Source organism: Mus pahari, chromosome 13, assembly GCF_900095145.1.
Source record: "Mus pahari chromosome 13, PAHARI_EIJ_v1.1, whole genome shotgun sequence".
NCBI classification, from domain to species: Eukaryota; Metazoa; Chordata; class Mammalia; order Rodentia; family Muridae; genus Mus; species Mus pahari.
The window spans coordinates 40,649,522-40,675,918 of NC_034602.1; the positions used below are offsets into that span (position 1 = coordinate 40,649,522).

At 38.5% G+C, this 26,397-nt stretch overlaps 1 protein-coding gene across 6 annotated transcripts in view; it reads left to right on the top strand.

The window, feature by feature from the left end:
• Slit2 (slit guidance ligand 2) overlaps positions 1-24,882 on the top strand; it is a 338,233-nt gene extending 313,351 nt beyond the window's left edge. For 5 of the 6 annotated variants that reach the window (XM_021210679.2, XM_021210680.2, XM_029545132.1 and 2 more), the window contains 7 exons: positions 1,704-1,841; positions 1,933-2,173; positions 3,374-3,504; positions 15,910-16,064; positions 21,132-21,420; positions 21,638-21,849; positions 22,900-24,882. In XM_021210679.2, coding sequence (XP_021066338.1) covers positions 1,704-1,841; positions 1,933-2,173; positions 3,374-3,504; positions 15,910-16,064; positions 21,132-21,420; positions 21,638-21,849; positions 22,900-23,141 — 1,408 coding nt within the window. In that variant the 3' untranslated portion in view covers positions 23,142-24,882. The remainder of the gene's footprint in view (positions 1-1,703; positions 1,842-1,932; positions 2,174-3,373; positions 3,505-15,909; positions 16,065-21,131; positions 21,421-21,637; positions 21,850-22,899) is intronic. The other variant, XM_021210683.2, reaches the window with a different exon arrangement.
• Positions 24,883-26,397: the final 1,515 nt, after the last annotated feature.

Genomic DNA, 26,397 nt, shown 5'->3' on the forward strand with positions numbered 1-26,397 from the left:
GGCCAGCCTGGACTACAAAGTGAGTTCCAGGACAGCCAGGGCTACACAGAGAAACCCTGTCTTGAAAAACCAAAAAAAAAAAAAAAAAAAAAAAATGTTGCTAGCAAAGGCGGTTCAATAAGAGCAATAAGATGAGCAGTAATTAACAACAAAACTTTTATCCGGGTACCATAATGAAAATTATACAGAGGTATCTCTTGGTCTCTATGTATTGTACTGTACTCTGCTTATCTTTCCTATGATATGCGAGTTAATGCTGCGCCTACAAGATGTGAGCAATAGGTGTGGTGATATGGAGTATGGCTCCAACCTAAGGGTTTCCTGAACACATTTGCTTCAGTGCTGTAAAAGTGAATGTGATTATTAGCACCTTGCTTAGTTCCTGTCGGGGAGGTAGCAGATAACCAGCGTGGATAAGCAGATGATAAGTTTCCAGGGCTCGACAGAGTAGACAGGATCTGATGTTACTCAGAAGGATTCACAACATAAAACACATTGTTTTACTGTTGTTTGTATCGGAAATCTCAGCAAATAATTTACATCATGGCTAGCTGGCACTATGATTAACTGAGTACTACAATGGTCTATAAACCATTGCATGTGCTGGAAGACATTTCCTTAGAGGATAAGACAGGCCTGGTTTGCTTAATAACACTGCTGGATTTGCCATGCTCAGCACCAGAGCACAGTTTTAAAGGGAACCTTGAGCAACTGGTTATCCAACAGTGTGGTGTAGTAACTCAGGGAAAAGGGTCCAGTCAAATTCCCTAGATCCACTCCCCACAAGAGGCACTTATAGGTACATGTCACTGGATAAAGTCTTGAGCTTTTTCCCAATAATATCTGTACCTGTACAAGGGTGTGATGTGATCATCTGTATCACAGAGCTGTAGAGTAGTATAATGGAATGGTATTTTACTCATTTCTTAAAATGCATAGTAGGATGGGCAAGATGTTCAAAGATTATAATCTCCATTACCCCAGTCCTCCACCAGCAACAGAATGGATACCCATTTGCCTCTATACAGCATCAGTGAAGAAGATAATAATAATAATAATAATAATTGCCCATAGAATTGACCTCAGAAATTTTGTACTTGATCTAATATCACAACACTTCAAGTCAACCCAATTCTTCCATGATTATTCATTTAAAATCATAGCGTCCAATATAGTTAATTTCACTTCCTTACATTATGTTCTTTTCTAATATTATGTTGTCTGTGACAAAATAAAACTCTTACTATTTTCAAAATATACTTAATATTCCTTGTAAATTTGCCAGCCGTGGTAGCACATGACTGCCGTCCCAGCATGTTTAAAATCCCCTTTGTCAATTTGCACATAAGACTGTCATCATCCAAATAGACAATGGAATTGAAAAGAACAGAAAATAATGACACTGGGCAACATAAGGAGAGAAAGAAAAGAAAAGACCGAGTGTGAAGAAGTGAGGAAGAAACCCTTGTACAGTGAGTTCCTTGTATTAGCATTTAGGATCATTAAGGAGTTAATCATTTTGACTTCAACTAAGAAAGCCATGCCTTAGAGTGAGCACAGCCTGTCCGGATGTGCAGACATCCATTAAACAGAAGGACATATTCATATTGTGATGGTGCTGTTTTATCCGGATGAAAATGCATGGCTCTTCATGACCTTTTGGCTCAGTCAAGTTTGAAACTTTTATCTCTGTGTTGAAACAGGTGTGACTGCACTCCGGGATACATTGGCGAGCACTGTGACATTGACTTTGACGACTGCCAAGATAACAAGTGTAAAAACGGTGCTCACTGCACAGACGCAGTGAATGGATACACGTGTGTCTGTCCTGAAGGCTACAGGTGGGAACACGAGAGCACGTTTGCCTGTAGGGAGGTCTCTCTAGGACTCTGGCGTGTCTGGTCTAACCTAACGTTTCTCTGTGTTTATCAGTGGCTTGTTCTGTGAGTTTTCCCCACCTATGGTCCTTCCACGCACCAGCCCCTGTGATAATTTTGACTGCCAGAATGGAGCCCAGTGTATCATCAGGATAAATGAACCAATATGTCAGTGTTTGCCTGGCTACCTGGGAGAGAAGTGTGAGAAGTTGGTCAGTGTGAATTTTGTAAACAAAGAGTCCTACCTTCAGATTCCTTCAGCCAAGGTTCGGCCTCAGACAAACATCACACTTCAGGTGAGAGATCTCTCCCTTCCCACCACAAGCTGAAGGAAAACTCCTGTGTGTGAAAAGCAGGTGTTTTCCTTTCAATGTTTATGTTTTGAAAATAAGATAGGAGCCAATATGTTAATTCATTAAAGGGGAGGGGGCTGGGCACCACAGTTGCCACTTCATTTGACACTTTACATGAAGGTGTTTTGCCCGTGAATGTTTATGGCCCTGCCATTTCTTCTCTGCACACTGGAAAGACTTTTCTTTAAAACCTGCAGCAGAGAGACACATAGCTGAGACACCACTCTTTAACTTGGCTCTCTTCTCTTGTAACTCTTCGCCCAAAGCCTTGAGAAAGAGCCGTGGAATTAGCAAGCATTTTGATGTCTTACCAAAGAGACAATTCCCACTAAGCAAGTCATCCATACCCCTGAGGTGTGAATTGTATGCGATTAGGGATTCATGGAGAGGATTTGGACAAATTGGGGTTGCATACTTGTTTTATCTGGTAAACAAATCTCTTTACTATATTTTAAATTTAAGTGGCTTTAACCCACTTCTTATAGACTTCCCTCCTTGTATTGTTTTTTACCCTGACACTGACAATACAGACATGGCTTCTAAAATTATGGTGCAAGAATGCTGGGATGGAGCCAAGTTCCCTTTAAGAATTTCTCTCTACACCATCCACCTTCTTATGCTTGCCACATTGAATAATTATGTAAAGTGCACTGGTATTAGGACTTTTAAATTCTAACTTTCACTTAAGTCCCTTAATAGCCCCCCAAAAGAAAGAAAAATGAATACAAACGCAAATATTTCCTATTTCTCTGTGCACATACCATGAGTGTAAATAATTTTGTACCAATTATCCTTAATATAGTCACATTTAGTGTGTGCTAAGGATCAAGCTTACAGGAGGAGAAAAAAAATCAGATACACAAAATTTTCCAGTAAAGACAATTCTGACATAACATCTAACAGATTTACTTGGATATTTGTTACTGGTTTTCTTAATTATTTATGGATTTACTTACAACGGAACAATTACCAAGTTGCCTTTTAGCACAATTTCAACGAACATTCTTTTTCTTATACGCAGAAGACAAACCATAAAGAACCGCCCCTGCCCATCCCCGCCCCCAATTCACTTAGCAGCCTGTTTCTTTGAATGAATACGTTTGGTTGACTGTGCATCCTAACATCAGGGCTACCTCCTACTAGATTGCCACAGATGAAGACAGCGGCATCCTCTTGTATAAAGGTGACAAAGACCACATTGCTGTGGAACTCTATCGAGGGCGAGTTCGAGCCAGCTATGACACCGGCTCTCATCCGGCTTCTGCCATTTACAGGTGAAGATCTCTCAATTACTGGTAAAGGTGAAAAAACTTATTCAATGAAGAACTGTTTCTCTTCAACGGTCGTATGACGGAAAGGGATGGGGACATTTTGGTGATAGCAGGTTGCCTAGTTCTTTATAAAAGGCTAAAGCAGGATAGTTGAGACCAAGTAATATAAAAATCAGAGATTTATGTTTTATGTTTTTTAAACTAGAAAATCTAGGATTAGAACACCCACATCTCAAAGAAGTTCTTATTTTTAGAAGTATCATCCTTCTTAGTTCAAGGAAAGGGAGGGAGGAACAGATGCTAGAGATAAGGGGGCCACTCTTCCTTCACTGGGGACACACTCATGCTACCTAACCCTCTTCCCAAAGAGCCAGACAATTCCCGTGAGGGCAGAGCCCTCATGGCCTGATTACCTTGTAGCTTCCCTACCACCTACCATTCAATATTGTTGCATTGGAGGTTATATATTTTATTAATGAATTTAATGGCATGCTGAAGCTATTGCAATCAGTTTTACAATACCCTTAGTACCGATAATCCCCGATCATGCAGCAGTAATTATGCATTACTTACATGCATAATTTTTTCCAGGCAGGTTAACTCAAATGAATTAAGCAAGTCAACTGTAGGGAAAGACTATGTTCTCACTCTTTCATTGCTTAAAAAGCCCCACATTGTAAGTAGATGTTCCTCCGTGACAAATAGCCTTGGTGTAGGCAATGTAATACAAATGTTGCAATGGAGGAAAGTAAAATCAAATCTCTTTCTCTCCTTGGATGCTTCCAAAGAGAGATACGGTTCACAGTTTATTGCTCATTTGTTTACTCAGTGTGAATTTTTGTCTTCTTTACATACTGATTCATATTTATTTTGATGTTATTGTTTCAAGACAGGATTTTCCTGTTTAGTCCTATCTGTCTTGAAGCTCACTCTGTAGGCCAGGCTGGATTCCAATTCAGAGATCCCCCAGCCTCTGTGCCCTGTGTGCTGATGCCACCATGCCCAACTTGATTCACGTTTATAATGTAATACCATTTTTATGAACAAAACACATCTACAGGCTACACATACTTGGCCACACGTGATTAGATGTCGATTATGATATAAAGGATCGAAAGTGTTCTCAATCTTATGGGTGTTGTGTGTGCATACGGAAATGTGTTTCAAAGTCTTCATAGCTCTTTGGTTCCTTCAATCAGTTCAGGGAATGTAGATGCCAGTTGCAACCATGAGTAGAATTTGCTCAGTCCTTCTGGTGGTGAGCTAGGCCTCTTGGGTCTATTTAGAGCATGAAAAGAGACATATAATTATTGCTTTTCAAGTGGAATACAATGGTTATTTCATCTCCAATTGTTGATGAATTACAGCCAACATTTTGTATCATTAGGCTTTAAAGTATATAGTGTTTCAACCCATAAAAATATTTCATAAATTTGCGGTCCATTTTGTTTTACTTTTTTGTTTTTTGTTTTATTTTTATGACAATGATGCACTATAGAACCATTCCAAACCATAATAAAGATTCCTGGGTTGGCATATTAATGCTAACATTCACATAAAATATGCCAAAATATTTCTAGATAAGTTGGAAGAACCCACATGATTTTTCCCAAATGAAGACTTACTGGAAAGGGCTTTTTATGTTTGATTCTATGTTCAATGCCATTTTTTTACCTCAATGAAATATAGCACATGTCCAGTGTCAGTTATAAAAATAAAATTATGTTGCACACTCTCCATTTAAAACTAAAAGCTCATGTTTCTATTAGAAAATTATGTAATAGAGACATGTTACTTGGTCTTGACAACAGGTTCTATTTAATTCTTGTATTTCAAGACAAAACATGCAATTTTGGCAAGCTATTACAATATTTCATAGTTTAAAAAGACAGGCAACAATTAAGCTAATGTTCATGTATTATACTATATTAAATTATAATACTTGAATATTAAAAATTATTAATATTCTAAAGACCTAAAGGTAAAAAGTCAGGGAAGAAAAACATGAGAAAATCTTAGCAAGAAATTGAGAGATTATCAAGGTATAATATTCAATTTTTTTTTTAAAAAAAGTGGAGGTCAGGTGTGGTGGCACAGGCCTTAAATCCAAGCATTTAGGGAGTAGAGGCAGGGGGATCTCTGTGCATTCAAGGCCAGCCTTATCTACATAGGGAGTTCCAGGACAGTCAAGGCTGCATAAGAGAGAGGCCCTGACTCTAAAAAAAAAATTAAAAATAAAAATTGAAGTATGAATGATGTCATAAAAAAGAGATATTTGTGTTCTAGACATTTACATGAAGTAAATTTGGACATAAAAAGAGGTTGGGTGGAAGGAGGGTTCCTGTCCAAATTCCACTGCACATTATTTTGAGTTGTGAACCATTTGGATGTCATCAGCTCCCGTAGCATGCTGAAGTGATCAGAAAATGTGCTCCGAAAAATTGTGTCTCCGGCACCTTTCATCACCTGCCCGGTCTAAGCATGCAGACAATAAATAATAGTGCTGTCTTGTGAGATTATGCTGGGAAGTAACAAAGAAGCAAAATATCCAGACAATTACTATGAATCAGTAAATAGTAATAGCGACTGGCATCATACATTCATAATTTCCCAAAATGACTTTTAGAAAGAAAACGTTACTTCAGTACAAAGATGTTTCCCTTGAGTTCTTTAGTCACAGGCTGGTGTCTTGGCACCTGGGGTAGGGAGGGTTTACTTCTATTCGCGTTGCCTTCCACGTTCACTTTGCGGTTTAACACGGCTCTAGTTTTCTGGCTTATCTTCCAAGGACAGAACGTGGCACAGGCCTCGTGGTTGGTCTCCTTTCTAGAAGTTAGGAGTGAAGGGTGCTATTTTGGCAATACTTAAGTAAAAATCCATCAGTAGCACCCTTGCAATCAGCTCCTGGGAGGTACTTACAAAACATTTAGTCAAATTGAATTTTCAAATCGTATTTCCATTCAACTCTATATAACAGTATAGAAAGTACACGCTGTGGCTCTAAAGGACATAATTAAAATATCCTTATTTTAGATAACTGTTCTTGTTTGGTTTGGTTTCCTTGCCATAATTTATGGTGTATAAATTTTTCGTTTCTGAGGAACATTTTCTACATTATATATTGCTTAGTGATCTGAGGAAATTGCATTTGGAAATTAAGTTTTTACATCAAGTACACTTTATCATTGGATTGATTTCTTCTCAATTTGGATTAAAATGGGTTTTACTTTTATTAGAGAAAAACAATAACATATATATGTATTGTTCCTGTAGGATTATTTGTTAGTTTACAAAATTCACTTATTCACTTAAATTCATTTAAAATTCACTTAAAAATCATGTATCAGTTATTGTGACAAATGAAGTAGCAGAAGCAGAAGGACTTCACAGGTCAGACCTAGATTGATAAGGTTTACCTTCAAAATTTCCTTTTTTTCTGATCTAGATGAATAGAATATTGTTTTTAATTTTAAAAAATGCCATTTTTTTTTCTAGATGGAACAAAGGTCATTTTGCTAAGAAAATAACAATTTTGTAAAGTTCATCAACTACTCTTTATAAATTATGAGGGCTAGACATAGCTCAGTGAACAGGGATGGTGATGTTCTTCCAGAAGTTTGCCTGCACCCACACTAGGAAAACAGAACCACTGTACGACTAGCTCCAGGTCTCCAGTGGCCATGACCTCTGCAGAGATCTACACGCATGAGCACATACCCACTCAGAGACACATAGACATAATTTATAAAAATAAAAACTAAAGTTTTAAAATATTAGGACAGTGAATATACCTTTATGGATGTTGATGAAACAAAAGGTATAGTTTTTTTTTGCAATACAAATAAAGTAGCACCTTTTATCATCTTATTTCTTACATCATCACAGAAGACTGTGTTTTTTTTTTTTTTTTTTTTTTAGATATGTATAGATTCCCAGCATCTCAAATACAGTCAGTAGTGGAAGAGGTTAGGACCCTCTAATCCTTTCTGATTGGGGGGGATCCAGGGTCTGAAATTTTGCATGTCTCACAGACTCCCGGGCACTCCATGGCATTTTCTGCTGCCAGCTGCTAGGTTTCCTTGGATTTACACTGTCTGCATTATCTGCTTGCATAAGATAGAGGAGTAGAAGAGACAGAAGGGGAAAAGGAAAACGGGAGGAGGGAGAAAGGCAGACAAACAGAAATAGAGATGGAGGAAAAGAAGAGCCTCCACACAATGGAACAGTAAAGATAGTCTCCTTTGGAGACAAACAGATAGTTTGCATCCTTTTTAAGATAAACATTCAGCCATTCTCGCGTGCTGTCTGGGAAGGCATCATCATGGGCACTATAACTTTGGGCAAGTTGTGACAGCTCTCTGAATTTCTCCATCTCATCTATTAAGGATTAGAACCATTATTGTTTTCCCATGCAGTTGTAGAACTTTGGAAAGATACATGCAAATGCTGCAACACTAGACAGGACAGAGGATAGGGCCCAGTACCTGGTACTACTGGAAGATTATGACTTGACCTCATCTCTAGAAAGCAGTGGTTAAAGATACTACTGAGAAACCCCCTGCCTCACAGAGGACAGTTTCATTATGTCTATTTCAATGTATTTTATTCAGTTGAATCTGCTTCAAACCATTGATCAAAATACATTGTATGGAAACTAGACTAGAAAAACATATTCTTAAAAACTCTAACATGCTGGAGAGGTGGCTCAGAGGTTAAGAGCACTGACTGCCCTTCCAGAGGTCCTGAGTTCAATTCCCAGCAACCACATGTGGATCACAACTATCTGTAATGGGATAAGATGCCTTCTTCTGGTGTGTCTGAAGCTACAGTGTACTCATATACATAAAATAAATAAATATTAAAAAAAACAAAAACAAAAACTCAGCCAGGCATGGTGGCTCACGCCTTTAATCCCAACACTTGGGAAGCAGAGGCAGGCAGATTTCTGAGTTCGAGGCCAGACTGATCTACAATGTAAGCTCCAGGGTAGCTAGGGCTATACAGAGAAACCCTGTCTCGAAAAACCAAACCACCCCCCCCCCCAAAAAAAACCCTCTAATACATGGAGTAGACATAATACCGTTTGATGTCACTTGGCTTTCTGCTCCCTTTAATTTAAAAGGGCAGGCAGAAGTGATTTTTTTTTAGAGTGTACGGTGTTATTATCCTCATCTCTATGGATGAGTCATGCCCAGCATAACAATATCAACCTGAGATGACAAGCTGTTATTATTGGCTCCTAGATTCCTGTTCCATTGTCACCAGATATTTAAATTTCTTAAGTAAAACAACTGAAGCCAATTGTCACCAAAAGAGAGAGGGGGGCAGGGAGGGAGAGGGAAAAAATGAGAAAGCTGAACAAGAATTTTCATCCTTATTAAACTGTTGAAATATTTTCAAACTGGCAGGTTGTGCAAATATAAAAATGTTATTGTTAATATGTGCTGATGAGTACAAAAAGAAAGGAGTTCCAGTTTTCTTATGAGCTCCAAATTTTAAAATTGTTTTCATATAGTAAACCACACAGTTGGAAAGTTGCATGGTTTTCTTATAACCATTTTAAGTGCAGAAACTCAAATAGTATTCGGGTAATAGAAGAGGGGTTTAAACCTAAATTATATATTAACGGTAATAAATAAAATGTATGTTCCCACTTGAATGAGGCAACGTTAGGTGGCTCAATGGCTACTTCTGTGAGTCCTCAACAGTAGCGTCCCCTCAGGGATTGGTAGAAGGAGGTTTATCAATACTTATCATGACCCCAGAGGGTACTGAGCATCGCACCTGGGCCTGGAGGGAGGTGACTGTGATGGATTGCAAAATCAATGACAACTCAGCTAGCCTTCAGTGCAAGTGTTGGTTGTCTGTCAGGTTTCAACTGTAGAAGAATAAATAGCTACAGCATTCTTAAAAATCAGCCACAGTGCATCTAATACTAGAAAAGACAGCATGAAAATGTTAACTTAAATTTTGACTATTTTCCAGCCAGATATAGTCTCTTTTGGTCCTGAGATACAATACCCTCCTAACTAACAAAGACAATGAGAGCATTAATTTTATAAACCTTTTAAAAGGCCCATACCAGTACTCTCTTCGCTGTAAAATTATATAAATAGAATTCTCTTCGGTGATAATTTTTATCAGGCTTTTATCAGATTAGACATTTAGACCATTTACTGAGAGAAAAAAAATCTTAATGTGAATCTCACTCATAATTTGAAAATAGGATCCAGACCCAATTTGCAAAAGACATACTTAATATGCATTTGTATAAACTCCAGGCCTTTATTGTGAAATTACTTTTTTTTTTTTTTTTGCAATTCAGTAATTTTTATTAGATGTACCAAGTTGTAGAATCCTCAGACAAATTCACTTAAAATGTAACTATCCTTGAGTTGTTTTGAAGAGCTGATGATAGCAGGATCACGTGGATGCTTAATTACAAGCTTATTGTAGGCAAAGTAATTTTAAAGTAAATTTAAAAGTGTGGCATGGTGATCAGAGGTGTAGACACTCAAGGCAGGCATCTGTTCTCAGGTCTTCTTAGCCACGAGGTGCTTGTGCCACCTTCGAAAATGAGGTGTTCAGCTCTTGTGAGTCTTCAGAGAACTAATAATAGAATGTTTGTAATGTTTATAAACAGTACTTCACTGGTTATATCAAATAATTGTTGCCCTTATTATTTATATTTCTCTGATGAAGAAGAAATTACTACACCTGCTCTAGGCTGCACACTTCAATAGAAGTTGCACAAGATAAGCAAGCTAGACCTTTCAGCATTATCCTTAATGCTGACCCTGAATGTTCCAGGTTTCTTAATAAAACGTATCTTTGAGAAGCTGTCTCTAAACATACCAGAAACCCAGGCGTTCTAGCTACCACCTGGTGCTATAACTAACAATTCCTGTGACCTTAAATATATCTCGTTTATGTTTACATAACTCCTGTTTATTGAACATCTACAATCTGATATTCATGTGAATCTTTGAATGTATACAGAAATAAATAATATATGACCCCTACTTTAAAAAGAGCTTACAATTTAGATTGCATTAAAGATGTAAAACTTAAAAACAAATAAAACGGGGAGGGAAAACATGATTGGAAAGTAAGCAAATTGAGTTGCTGATGAAATGAACTCTCTCTGGCTTCCCAGCTGGCACATTGCATCAAGAAGCATAAAATGTTAAAGGTCTCGGGCCACTCAATTTTACTGCACCAAACCCTATCATTAGTAATGACACATCTCAACTGATTGTCTAAAATCAATATGTGACCAAGTGCCAGTCCTCAGTATGGGCCTTTTCTTTGAAAATTTGAAGAGAAAAAAAGTGCTTCTCTATTAATATTTATAATCTAATTAAGGCCAATGTTTATAGAACATCCATTTAAAACCACCTCAAGTTGCATATGATCTTGGGGGTTGCACCAATTGGATATGACCTTGGCTAAATATATCTACTTTGTTTTGTTTGCCTACTTTAATACTTCAGTTGTTAACTTTTGGTAGCCTAAATAAGCTGTATCTCAAGGAAGTTATATTTTTGTTGATCTTTTAGAATTATTTTTCAATAGCCATTATAAAAGGAGCTAAATTCATTTTTTCCCTTAAGATTTGAGACTAGTTTATTTGGATGGTGCTGTTGCTGAGTGTGATGATGAGACTAATATCTGACATTTAACTTGGTTGTGCTATGCATGCTTATAAAATTATCCCTTCTTGAAACAAAATTGCCTGTGAGAGGGGGGAATATGTATAGCATTCACCAGAGAGAACCAATGTATTTTCATAAATTAACTTATAAAATTTTTAATAAAATAAGTTATTAAACATTTTTAATTATTTTATTTATTTATATTCCAAATGCTGTCCTCCCTTCCTGATCCCCCCACCAGGAGGTCTTTATCCCATCCCCCTTCCCCTTTGCTTCTCAGAGGGTGCTCCCCCACCACTCCTGCCTTCCCCCACCAGCATCCCCTCCCCAGGAGCATCAAGTTTCTAAAAGATTAAGGGCATCCTTTCCCATTGAGGCCAGAGAAGCCAGTCCTCTGCTGGAGCCATGGATCAACCCATGTATGCTCTTTTTTTTTCCCAATTTTTATTAGGTATTTACTTCATTTACATTTTAAATGCTATCCCCAAAGTCCCCTATACCCTCCCCCCCCCGCTCCCCTACCCACCCTTCTTGGCCCNGGTGTTCCCCTGTACTGGGGCATATAAAGTTTGCAAGACCAAGGGGCCTCTCTTTCCAATGATGGCTGACTAGACCATCTTCTGCTACATATGCAGCTAGAGACGCACGCTCTGGGGGTACTGGTTAGTTCACATTGTTGTTCCACCTATAGGGTTGCAGACCCCTTCAGCTCCTTTGGTACTTTCTCTAGCTCCTCTTTTGGGGGCCCTGCTTTCTATCCAATAGCTGACTGTGAGCATCCACTTCCGTTTTTGCCAGGCACTGGCATAGCCTCACAAGAGACAGCTATATCAGGGTCCTTTCAGCAAAATCTTGCTGGTGTATGCAATAATGTCTGTGTTTGGTGGCTGATTATGGGATGGACCCCTGGGTAGGGCAGTTTTTGAATGGTCCATCCTTTCACCTCAGCTCCAAACTTTGTCTCTTTACCCCTTCCATGGGAGTTTTGTTCCCAATTCTAAGAAGGTGTGAAGTGTCCACATTTTGGTCTTCCTTCTTCTTGAGTTTCATGTGTTTTACAAATTGTATCTTGGATATTCTAGGTTTCGGGGCTAATATCCACTTATCAGTGAGTGCATATTATGTGAGTTCTTTTGTGATTGGATTACCTCACTCAGAATGATACCCTCCAGATCCATCCATTTGCTGAGGAATTTCATAAACTCATTGTTTTTAATAGCCATGTATGCTCTTTGGTTGGGAACTTAACCTCTGGGAGCTCTGAGCTGTTTGTGTTAGTTGATACTGTTGTTCTTCCTGTGAGGTTGCAATCCCCTTCGGCTCCTTTAGAATTCATAATAATTCAAATAATCAGAATTGAAATCCAAATAGTTCTCAACTTAGTCAGGTGCTAACAATGAATCTCAACATTATCTATTTGAAAGAGGATCATTTTCTTTAATTCTTTTATAATTTGAAATTAAAATATAATTTCCAAAATCTTCAGTTCTAGAATGCCTTCTGACCTCTAATGCATTAAGAGCACTTGCATGCACAAATTTATACATAGGAATAAATCTCTAAAAGGGATTAATAGACTATATTACATCATTACCTCCCCTCCCTTTCCTACCTCCAACATCTCCCATAATGATGTAGGAGTTCCTTGCTCTCTTTCAAATTCATGTTCTCTATTTCTTTAATTTCTGACATATTTTTTCACTCGTAAATATGAAGGTATAGCATACTCAGAGTGGAAAATATATCTTGTTATTTCAGACTGACCATTTGGTACTGTATAAGCAATTGTGAAGTTCTTCCCTAGGGAAGGTTTTATCTCCTGCTGTCACCATTCTTTAGTTGCCTACAGTTCTTTTTATAGAGTTATGGCCCTGTGAGATTTCCCCCTTTCATGTTAGCATATCTATTGACATAGTCCTTGTTTAGATCATAGTCCTTAGAGGCACTACGTTGTTTAGATTTCATGAGTGTAGCTTTTTTTTTTTTTTTACAGTATTTAAAATTGTTTTAATTAATATTTTACAGGTATTTTATTAAATTATTTTATCTATTTGCATTCTATTATTATTATTACTATTATTATTTCATCTTTTTATAGCCCAATCATTAACCCCCTCCTGGTCTGCCCTCTTGAGTCCTTATCCCATACCTCCCCCCCCATCTCCAAGAGGATGTCCCCAAAACACACACACACACACACACACACACACATCCACTTCAGCAGACCTCTCCACTCCCTGGGGCCTCAGGTCTCTAGAGGGTTAGGTGCCTCTTCTCTCACTGAGACCAGACCAGACATTAGAATGTACTTAGGGATCATGCTACTATAGGAAAGTAGTAGTTGTAAATTCTCCTCTTAGATCTGTGTTGTCACTAGTCCTGGGTACTTTGCTAGGTTTCCAGTACCAGGAATTATTTCCCTCTTGTTGGAAGGATCTGCAGTATAATTAGAGAGCTATTGGTTACCACTAAAATACACATGCCCCTATTGCACTCTTAGGGTAATAGTGGCATGCTAGTTGTTGCTGTGGTCCATAGGCCTTAGAAACTCTGGGTACTGCGTCCAAAATTCATGGTGGAAGAAGTTCACATTTAAGCACATTATATTGTGAGACTTGATTTAGAGAGTAAATTATCACATTTGCTGATTTTAGTGTTGCTAAATGTTACGTTAATTAAAGGCATAGAGAAAAATATTAATTGGCGTGTCTAACTTATATTTTATTTACTATTAGTGTGTCTTTGTGTGCACATATGCACACATATGTGTATGCATGTGTGCCCCAGCAGGAGGCTAGAGAGAAACTTACATGAGTTAGCTCTCAGTTTCTGGGGATAAAATTCAGGTCATTGGCTTGGGAAACAAGCATTTTTACCCATTTGTCTATCTTTCAACCCATATGTTTATTTCTTAAATGATATATAAGACAAGATATAAAAGATCTCTGAATATGGGAATTCATTTTTATGTGGTGTGTGTGTGTGTGTGTGTGTGCATATGAGTGATATGTATGGTGTTTGCAAGTGTGTACTCATATGTGTTCATCGCTGCTTATGTAAGCTAAAGGTTAAAGCGAAGTATCTTTTGACATTTCTATCTGAATCTCTCAACGACCTGTCCATAGCTCAGTGGTTCAGCTAGGCTTTTTAGCCAGCATATTCTAAAGGTCCAACTGTGTTCATTCCTTCAGCACTAAGGTTACAGGGGCATGATTATACTACCTAATTCTTATGTAAGTACTGAGGGTTTGAATTCATAGCATTACACTTGCCTGACAGGCATTTTGCTCATGGTGCAGTCCCCACAGCCACAGACATGGGAATTATAACCACTGTACCAAGAATTTAAAATATCTTCGTATTTCTGCATAGCATTTAAACTGTCCTCAAATCAAAACTTTGATTTTGGTCAACGAACAGTGGAGTATAATTAGATTCAGTGGTGAAAACATGCAGAAATATTAGTACATTTTCTGTGAGTTTCCAGGCTTGACTTCCTTGCAAATTTTAAATATTAGTACCAGAAAATTGAACAATCATTGTACCCAGTGTTGTGCATTCATATTGACAAATAATGTTTCTATAACACCCCTACATATGTCCATGTCTCAAGTATTTTGTCAATCATTTTAAAGTCTGTTCCAGTGTGGTAGGTCTTTGATGTTCATCATTTATATTTTTTTACACAGCTTCTGTTATGACATCTTTTGTCTATGTACTGAATTATGAGAGTGTTCCTACCACACAAGTGAGCATGTATCCTGCTAACTTCTTAGCCCAGTACAGCACAAAGGCTAATTATAGTGTTAACACAAGTAAAAATCGTATGGCATCTATTAACGAATTGCACCATACATCTTCTTATGTCTCAGTCTTCATTGTCTATTAACATCCATTCCTTAATATTTCTGCTTCTAAACATGCTATGAATTTGAATCCCCTCAAAGATTTTTAGCTGGAAAACATGATAAGTTGTGTGTGTGTGTGTGTGTGTGTGTGTGTGTGTGTGTGTGTGTGTGTGTGTTAGCAAATAAAGAAAAAAGGTCATAAATCTCAAAGAGCAAAGCAGTGTACATGAGAAATTGGAGCGTGGAGTGGAAAGGGAAGAAAGAAATGGTGTAATTATATTACAATCTCAAAAATTATTTTAAAAAGGAAATGAGAAGAGCACTGTCATGTTTCTATGTTAAACATTTTATTGAACTGTTAATGCCAGCTCTCGATTGAACGAAGATTTCTTCACAGTCATTTGGCTCAAGAGGCATCCCTCAAAAAATACACAAGAAATGAAAGTATATTTTCAGTTTATCAAGTTGGTATGTCTGCATGCTTGACTCTGATGGGTACTAACACACTGTAGCCCACTGCAGAAGCTCCAGTCCCGTAGAGCCTCTGGAGAAGGTGAAGGCTTCTTTTTCATACCATCTGGAGTTACTGCCTCTTCGTAAATAGAACTTTTATGTCCTGTGAAAATAAAACACATAAGTTATCATTTGTGATCGCCATAAATGGAGCCAGTGTGGCTGGGTAATGAGTGTGCTCATTTCCAGATCTCTCTGTGGGAGAATGGTTTTATTTTGTATCCAGATCCTGAGAAATTAAAATTAATTGTATCTCCTTCAGAATACCCTTTAAAAGTCAATTTCCTTAATCTCTGCTATGAATATCTTTTCTAAAGCTGGATTTATTGGCCTTTCTATTTTAACTATGTTTCAAGTAAAGTTGTTTCTTTCTCTTTCTCCTGCCAATGCAGTGTGGAGACAATCAATGATGGACACTTCCACATTGTGGAGCTACTGACCCTGGATTCCAGCCTTTCCCTCTCTGTGGATGGAGGAAGCCCTAAAGTCATCACCAATTTGTCAAAACAATCTACTCTGAATTTCGACTCTCCACTTTATGTAGGAGGTGAACTTCCTTCCAAATCCAGTGATCTTCCAAGCCTGTGCTTCTCATTCCAGATCAGCTCTGAAGTGACTGGTGCCTCATACCACATTCATTGACACTGATCTGTCACTGTAATTGGCCAACAAGCATAAAACAGAAAGAGATGGAAGGGTCTTGCAGGGACTATTTGGTCATCCGGGTTTTGGGTCTAACTCAGTGTATCATCGGGTCAGTGAAGGACAATAGTTCTTGATCTATGGCATGCCAGCTAGGTAATTTTTATGTAGTGTCATTAATTGTATATCTGGCTGCCTACAGAAGCAAGAAAATTGGTTAGAGATAAAGTTGGAAAATGATAAGACTGGGGAAATAGCTCAGTGTATAAAATGCTCAAGAACCTGAGATAAATACCCAGAACGGATGAGTCCTTAGAATGAAATTATTGCAGATTGACTATACTCAGCAAAAGGACCTCCTTGTTGCTTCACAGGATTTACAAGTGTGAGGATTGTGAGACTCTTTTGTAATTAGATCTTTGGAAACTTCTCCACCATGCGTTCTGATTGACCCCATCTGTCCTTCTACCTATTCTAACTCCACCCTTTCCTGGCTACCTGTGCAGGTTTGCAGCTAACTCAGTGTCCTCTCATGGATATTTTTATTGTCTATTGGGAAATTTCACATCATGAACTCCCTGCACCCTCACTTCCCAGTCCTCCCAGATGCCCACCCATCCACCCTTGGGACCTTTTTGTTTATTTTGTTTTGTTGTTTGGGTTTTTTTTTTTTCTTTTTCTTCTGCATCTTTAAAAAAACGAAAACCAGCAAAACAACAACCACAAAAGTAAGACCTGCCCTAGCTGCCTATAATATAAATATGTGATCTTCTATTAGAGCGTGGTCAACTTACATGGAATGTCACTCTTAAAACTTCTCTCTCCCAGTTGCTAATTTGTGGAAAGTCCCTAAGCTCTCCACACCACCTTCCTTCTACATCCTGAGGTTGGCTCTGGCTTAAGCTTTTGTTTTCACCTATTATCCAGTTAACAGAACTGCCCTGTAGTGTGAAAACCAGTCCCAAGTGTTAACAATGGTGGAAAGGGATGGGTTGTATTTATTAAGCATTCTATATAACTAACATAGTGCTTCCTTTGTTTCCAATAATGTTTTCATTTATATGGCACTGTTTTAGCAGCCTAACTTTTCATCTTCAGAGAAAATTGAAGTAAAACTAGAAGGTAACCATCAGTTTCTCTATTTCACAGTCCAAAAGGGACAGCCTCAATGAGTTTATAAAGCTTTACCAAGTGTGGTAACCTAAATTGTAGTAGGCATGTTGTCTAACTCCAGGTCTGTCTACTCCAAAGCTACTTACGTTGCCATTTAACTTTTTAACAAAGATCAGAAAACAAAATGGCTTAAGCAATGTGGTTGTTCTTTACTTCTGTTTTTGTCCTTGACTTGCATTTATGGTCTTATATTTGAAAATATTCAATCTTTTAAGACCTTTTTCCAATATGGTACTCAGTTTAAAAATCCAGATGAAATCACTTTAAGATGGAACATTATTTTTAAAAGGGAAAAACACTTAAACTCCCAAATCAAAAGTGCTAATCCTTCTGAGGGTAGAGGTTTTGGAAGAATTCTGAAGCACCTCTGAATAGTCAACTCTACGGGAGACCATCTCTATTTCAGCCATAACTTCCAGAGAATACACTGAGCCCAGTCGCCTTCCTTCCCAGATTGTGGTCTCTGGGTGGTTGAGATTTTAAAATACAAGGAGCCCATAAGACCACAGCCATGTGGTCACCACTGTCACATGGCAGAGGCAAAAGGAACTGAGTCACCAAAAGGGAAGCAAGGTTAAGTCTAGTTAAAACCAGAGCTGTCCCAAGGAGGGCTGGACTAGATATCCTAGACCTTGGTTCATTGCAGAAGCATTCTCTGGAAAAATGCAAACTGGTCATGTAGCTACATGTGCTCCTGCATTATTGATTATTCATCATATTGTTTTTATGTAACACAATCAGAAAAATTGTCCTGGTTTTCCATATAACAATCCAACCAGAACACTTATTGCTGAAGGAAAGAAGACACAAATATAGTTGTCTAGGCATATTGTACAAAATTAGTATCACTTTTGGGCAAAAGATTTTAATGATACTCTACCCATTACACTCATTTTTAAAACAGTCTATAAAGACTTTTTAAAAACTTCACTCACTAAGTTATTTACTGAGTGATTGGTGGATTAATTTACTTCCAACTAAAGTCCATGAAAGTCATAAAAAACAAAATCATGGATTACCATATATGGCAAGGGAATATTCATCTGAACTCACTCAGGAGGCTGAAGCAACGGTAATTATGATTCCAGGACATCTTCGGCTGTGCAGTAAATTGGTGTTTCAAAGGAAAAAAATATATAGATCTGCTTCTGTTTATCAGCTAAGAACTAGCACTTGAACCAAACATATAAAGGTCTGACCCAGAATAGTTCTCGACTAGAGGGATAATTCAGGCTAGAGCATGTGGTTGGTACGTAAGTAGGTGTTTGGGTCAATTCCTAGGTCTAAAAATTAGTCAAGAAAAGGTCTTGATTTTATGTGCTATTGAAAGTTGACTCTGTGCATGGTATGTAGCTATGTTGTTTTATGCATGTTTTTACCATCAAAACTGCAGCCGCTGTAGTTGTAAGCTTTGGGACTAAATGACACAAGACCACTCATTGCTTCTCCCTGCTGAGGAACTTTGCCAATCTCGATTTAGTCTCAATGTGTGCTCATACAAGCATTGTACCTCCAACAAAAGTGAGCCATTAAAATAGCTTTGGAAGAAGTTTGTTTTTAACTGTTTTAAGAAATGACCCAAAAGGAAGGGCATTAAATTCCACAAGTTTGTGATGGATGAACATGATTTAGAAAGACTTAGGCTTACTCCACAGGAAAGAATTTCCTGTCTCTGGTATTCCGCTAGAAATGGTCAATTGTGTGCCTTGATCTTGGTGTATTAACACATTCTCCAAGGCCAGACATATGCCAAGTCAATGCCTTTACTGATACAACTTTAAAATTAAAGATGAACAATCTGGTATCTCTTCTAGAGTGACCGAGTGGCCTTCTGCGTCAGAATCACCTGTGTCGCATGTTGGCATTTAGAATTCTACACTTTTCTTCCACATGTGAGCAGTATCTCAGGATGAGGAGAGACAGGAAATTTTTCTTTTAACATGCATTTTTGATAGGACTTATGTATGAGAAGCTGATAAGCAACTAGTCTGATCAATCTTCTCCTGGTAAGAGATAAGGCAACTAAGACCCAGGGCAGGGAAGTGACTGGCCAGGATATACTCTGTTAGTAACTTCTCTCATTGCAGTGATAATAAACAGATAAACAAACAACCCTGAGGGACTAAGGGTCAATTCTTCTATCTCATGGTTTGAAAGCACAGTCTATCAGCAAGCAGAGGGAAGCGTTTAGCCTAAGATCCAAGCCCAGGATTCTGGAACCCCCCATATTCATTGATATGTCTTTCTTGTTGTGTTAAGACATTCTGAGTGTACCCTGAGGTGTGTTTGCCTGTGAAGGGTTATTTAGCCTTTGAGCATGAGTGTGAGGAGCTATGTTGATGTGGGAAGAGCCATTGTAATAAGAGTGGCGCTATTCCCTGGATGGGAATCCAGGACTCGAACATGGATAAAGTGGGCTGAGCACTAGCTTTCCTCCCTCTCAGCTTTCTGATTGTGCCTGTGATGTGACCAGCTGCTTCACCCTGCTGTGCTCTTAACTCTGTTGCCAAGATGAATACTCTTGAATTGGAGGTTGAAACAACCCTTTCTCCCTTGACTTCCTTTTGTCTGGGTATTTTACAAAAGAAAAGAAACTCGGGCCCACAATAATTCTCAATCATGTTAACTTGATGATGAAGTTTATCCAGGAAACACTCAACCTGACTTAAAGACTAGTGTGACCTTGTATCCTACTTGCCTGATTTGGAGCCCATTAAGATGCCAATGGGGCTCTTTTCCTAGGAAAGGGGATGGTGGCACTAAGCAAGGACTATGGAAGGCATTGCTCCTCTAGAAAGTGAAGCCCCGCCTATAACCAGTGAAATCTCTTCAGCCTAGAAGCCCAAGCAGTAGTTCAGGGAGCCAGCACAGTTGAAGCCTGCACACTGGGGGGCCAGAGGGTGTAAGTCACTGGCTCAGAGGCTTCTAACGCCTTGCCTTCTCCTCACCCAGTGCCCTATTATGTCCTCTGTGTAAAGTGCTGTCAGGGAGCTCTTTTAGGGTCTGGATCAGTCCTCAGCTTTGCCAAAACAGCAGTTACCAGATAATAGTCACTTCTGGAATACATATGTCCCAAGATTACAAATACTGTTTGTGATGGAACTTATTCTGTGGGTTTTTTTTTTTTTAATTTTCTAACATGAAACCTTCAATATAAATAGCAAGAAAAAAAAATGGAAGGAATGAGGTGCTATCCTGATAAGAAGCAAAAATGAACTTAAGGTGACAAGTTAATTGCTAAGTTAGAATGTGGCAGGGATGTAGGAGGTTACTGTGAGGCCCAGATCTCACTCTCGGAGTCTTGGTGGACTGATCCTGGGCTCCAGCATTAAGCAGGTTGCACAGTCAGGAAACTGCTGAGTTGAGTGACGAGGAACCTCTGACTCAAGCTCTTTAGGATTTGTCCTTTAATTGGAGAAAGAACTAATCAGAGCATTATAAACTATGGCTTCCCAGTGTTCACAGTGTCTGGTATAGACCCATAGGGAAGGGAACGATAGCATTGGCCTCTACTTTTTCCTTTGAGTGGACCTTCTTGAAGATTATACATTGCACATATATTGAAGTTTTCTTGGTAACGAGTTTACACATTAAAAACTGACCACCAATAAACTAGGTTTATTTTAGTTGAAAGTTAGAATAGCCATCACAGCAAGATGCCCAAGTCTTCTCTACCTCATCTGAGCACATATATCCTATCCCAATTTAATAGAGATGGGCTAGGAATCGTCATATTTCTCAGTAGCAAATCACTGAGGAGCACATCCAGTTTCTTAACTGACATGTTGTTTCTTCCTAGGCATGCCTGGGAAAAATAATGTGGCATCCCTGCGCCAGGCCCCTGGGCAAAATGGCACCAGCTTCCATGGCTGTATCCGGAACCTTTACATTAACAGTGAGCTGCAGGACTTCCGGAAAGTGCCTATGCAAACCGGAATTCTGCCTGGCTGTGAACCCTGCCACAAGAAAGTATGTGCCCATGGCACGTGCCAGCCCAGCAGCCAATCAGGCTTCACCTGTGAATGTGAGGAAGGGTGGATGGGGCCCCTCTGTGATCAGAGAACCAATGATCCCTGCCTTGGAAACAAGTGAGTTCCAGTTTCTTGGTACTGAGTACACATGCTAAATTCTCAAAAATATCATCTAAGAGAAGAAGGCAGGAGTTGGGCGGGATGGGAGGTGAAGGAGAAATCAACACATTAGCATTCTGTTCTCTGTATTCAGACATGCGTTTGCCTAACCACCATACCTTCTGACAGCCTCTATCAATGGTGTTTACATTCCTCTGTTTCTCCTTCCCTGAAGATGTGTGCATGGGACCTGCCTGCCCATCAATGCCTTCTCCTATAGTTGTAAGTGCCTGGAGGGCCATGGTGGTGTCCTCTGTGATGAAGAAGAAGATCTCTTTAACCCCTGCCAGATGATCAAGTGCAAGCATGGGAAGTGCAGGCTCTCTGGAGTCAGCCAGCCCTATTGTGAATGCAACAGTGGATTTACCGGGGACAGCTGTGATAGAGGTAAGTTAGGCACCTGCTCTTCTGCACAGAGCAGAGGGACCTGCTTATCGAGCAAGGAAACTTGGACTTTGGGTGGCTGGTCGCTACTATAGCTGATTTTCAAGTGTTCTGCAAAAACTGATGTGCAAGGCACTAAAGCCCCCACCATAAGGTTTTCCATGGCCATCAGACATCTTATCACAACTTGATTTGCTCTGGAATGTCTCCTTTACCCTTCTTCAGAGAACAGCTACCCAACTGGCCTTAAGCCTCTGTTCTGGTCCCTTTGACCCACATGTATTTTTAATCTAACTTTGGGCACAGAGAGACTATGGAGATGGTAAATCTGCTCTCGTTTGAGTACAAAATCATCTTTGGTCTTAGAATGGACTGATTTATCACAGTACATTATGCAGGTGAGAGGGAGAGAAAGAGCCTGAGTTTTCAGACCACCTCTCCCTGCTTTGTTTCCAAGATCAGAACTTGCCTGGCCTCCAGCTGGCACCGACTTTGGTGTATCAGACAAATAAGATGAACGTGCCTGCGGAAGCTTTTAACAGATGTCTCTTTTTTGAACTACTTCATGCTAGCCTAATTTATGAAGTTAGTGGAATGTTACTTGTATTAAGTAACATATTGGATAATATTAAATTCCAGGTCTAATAAATTAAATTGCATTCTCTCTGAAACTGTTCCCCATGGTAAACAAAACCAGCTGTTAGTCCTGTAAAAAAAAAAACAAAACACACAGAAGATGTGTATTATTTCTCCTTTTTGGTAATAAAGGAAAAGATTTAGGAATCCAATTTTCTTGTCAGAACAAACATGTTGTATTTATTGTCTACATATATAGCATTCACTCTGGTAGAAATAGGGGCCTAAAAGATACATTTTTCAAGGTCATGCCATCAGCCCATAATATGGACCACAAGCATCACAATAAAAATAGCAGCTACAAACTGGAAGGAAGGACAGCGACCAGCGAATGGAGATCTTGACTTCCAGTTACTCTACCAAACTTACAATGTCTATCCTTAAAAATGCTCTTATGTCCTTGTTTTTCTTTTCTAGAAATTTCTTGTCGAGGGGAACGGATAAGGGATTATTACCAGAAACAGCAGGGTTACGCTGCCTGTCAAACAACTAAGAAAGTATCTCGCTTGGAATGCAGAGGCGGGTGTGCTGGAGGCCAGTGCTGTGGACCTCTGAGAAGCAAGAGGCGGAAATACTCTTTCGAATGCACAGATGGCTCCTCCTTTGTGGACGAGGTTGAGAAAGTGGTGAAGTGCGGCTGCGCGAGATGTACCTCCTAAGTGCGTCTCTAGAAGCTTTTGGCTTCGGCGAAGGTTGTACACTTCTTAACCATGTTGGACTAATTCATGCTTCATAATGGAAATATTTGAAATATATTGTAAAATACAGAACAGACTTATTTTTATTATGATAATAAAGACTTGTCTGCATTTGGAAAAAAAAAATAATAAAAGACACGCTTGTACTAAAGCTTCCCCTACACTGGAGAAGTGTGAAGAAAAGCCACACTTGGAGGCATTAGTGCAGCGATGGAGACCATTGCAACATGGAGCCATCTTTGGAACATGCTAATACTAGCAGAAGCACATATACAAGAGCCTGACATGGGACTGTACGCTCATATGCGCTTGCCCAGAGCGTCAAACCCGTGACCCCCTTCACATCAGTTCCCAAGGACACATGGAGCACAAGTGTGTGAATGAGACTGAGAGGTAGATGAATGGAAATCCAGACTCTGTAGATAGGTCCAAGGGATGAGATATATTTTGTGCAAGATCTAAAGTGTCCTGACATCTGGGTTTCATTCCGAGAGAAATGGGTGTGGAGTGCTGTGATGTATTTTATTGTCTTTGGCAATGACAGCGCATAGTCAGAAACAGCACACGAAGGTGTTTAGCTACCAGTTTCCAGTATTAAATTTTTTGTAATATAAATGACAAAGGAGATGATAAAGAACCAATAGATTATTGATAAATAAAAAATTAGTAATAATATGAATTTTTGTTTCTATGAGTTCTAAATAGCCCTATACAGTATTCATTTTCAATGAGGAATATTTATTGAATTAAAGTACATTTTACTTAACGATTTAGATCATCCTTTTGGACTGTTTCTCGATGCTTTAATATATATTAATTTATAATTATCCTGATATTTTTGTACATTTTCAAACTTTAAAAAAAAGATCAGGATTTTTTTTGGCAATAGTACTAACATAGGATGTTATTTTGTTATCTCGGGATAAGTATATGTTGTTCTGTTGGTTGACCTTGATGTCTGACCACCGATGTCACTGAACTGTGGCCTCCTTCAGGACACTTGCAGAGGGTTTGCAGTCTCAGAGTAGAAACAGCAAGCGAATCCATCTGCCACACGTCCTCACAAGAAGAAAGAACTTATCTGTAGCAATGGCCAGTAAGAAGTAGATGTTTTACAAATTAATTAATAAACATTTCCCTGCCATGCTTTGGGGGGGAGGGGGGAGAAGAAAGACTGTTATGTCAAAAATTGTAATTTCTCTCCAAACAATAAAATTCCTTTATTACCTTATTGCTCCCATGTTAACCTGTTTGCTGCTAAATTACAATGTAGAGTTGATAATGATTTATAGTGAACTGTGCTCTTATTTCATTAAAATCCCAGGGTCTCCTGTGAAGATGCAGATGTTTCTTTTAAAAAAAAAAAAAGAAAGAAAGAAAGAAAAGAAAAGAAAAGAAAAGAAAAGAAAGTCACTTTTAACAATGAAAATTAGATGTATATGTATAATTCGGTATGCTTTGTCTTTCTCAAGCCTAATATCAGTTACACTACTGTTTGTAAATTAAAAGATATCTTCTTCATTAACAGTTTGGCCCTTTTCTTAGAAACTGCAGGTGTTCCTTTATGAACTTGACACGGTGACATGAAATAAACAGGAAAGGCAACCTATAGGTTACCAGAAATTGCTTTGAAATTAATATATTGTCATATCTAGAGTCCTCATAAAAGAGATAGAATAAACTATTCTTTGCTAGGACAAATGCATATTAAATAAAATTATCCTACCAAGAAGAAGTGTCAGATGAAATAGAGATAACAGAGTCAGTCTTCTTTGAGTCTCACTGCCTTAGCTTGAACCAGCAATCCAGAACTGGCAACCATTCAGGTCAAGGAAGTGCCATTGTCAGGGTAGAATATTAATATTTGGTTTCAACTGTATTGTTCTCTTTTTAAGAAAATTGTACATGTACACATACACTAACACAGATATATACACTATCTTCCAGGTCTGAACAGCCAATCATTTATTCATTCTTGTTTAAAAATGACTTCAGTTGTATTATATAAATATTAAATAACCATGATAAAACAGTCATTCATGAGTTCTTACAAGTTGCTGCTTTTATCAGAGGTATTGAAAAAGACTCATCTGCAGATATACCAAGATGTGCACTTGATATCCCTGATAGACACTAATCTTAATGGCTAGTGTTTGTGGGTTGCTTATTGCATAGCAAGAGCTATGCTCTAAGTTTTATAGGTAAACTCTCCCTCTCTATAAGTGGATGGAATTCCTGTGTCTCCTGGTTTAATCGGGTATACAAAGCTGGAAATTTAAAGAGCAGTATTAGGCAGTTCATACCACTGTATTTGCTGGTAATAAAGACAGCAGTTAAGTCACAAATTGACTCTACTTGGTGATTACTAAGCCTCGAAACCTTATTTTCAGGGCTATTGATCTTCAATATTTAGGTAATCTTACTACAGATTGGACTTTTTGCTTCTGTTTTTAAAGAACAAAAAAGACATCGTAATGGTTTTTACATGACAAATTTTTATTCTTCCTGATTATAAAATCACAAAATAAAGTTCTATTTCTCTGGCATTTGAGCAGAGTTGAATTTGCAGGGGTCACACTTGATTTGTCTTCCAGTCATGAGCTTTTAATAGAGAAAAATCCCACAGCCAGATAATAATTAGCAGAGCACATAAATTAAAGGCAATTTTTCATGTTAAAAAAAAACTGTTTCTCACTTATAAATCCTTGACATAGCACTCTTTTAAATTAAAAAAAAAACATTCCAGAGCTTTTATGACAGAATTTGATTTTTTAAAATGACAATATTTAAAGTATTACATACAAACTGTCCATGTAAAACTTGAAAGATGAAGTTCTTAAGCACCCGTGGCTAATTACTTTTAATCCCCACGTAAGCAAAAACTGCATCAGGAAACTGGATATGCAATCAATCGAAGAGTGTGATTGCTACGTAACCACCTCCATCTTTGAGACTTGCTCTGCCCACAGATTGAAATTGTGTCTCCGCAGTAACCGAGCAGCCCTTGCTTTGGAATCACCCAGAGCATTTTCTGTTATGGATGATATGCTTTGTCAGCAACATTTCCTTCAAGAGAAATGATTAAAAGACTTAAAATCAATTCAGGACATAAAGATCTTGAACTTTATGGTGTCATCTGCCTCTTCTACTGACCATTATTTCCAAAGTGATGTCTGTAAAAGTATATAAGCTATAAAAAGTATATGAAGCTTTATGT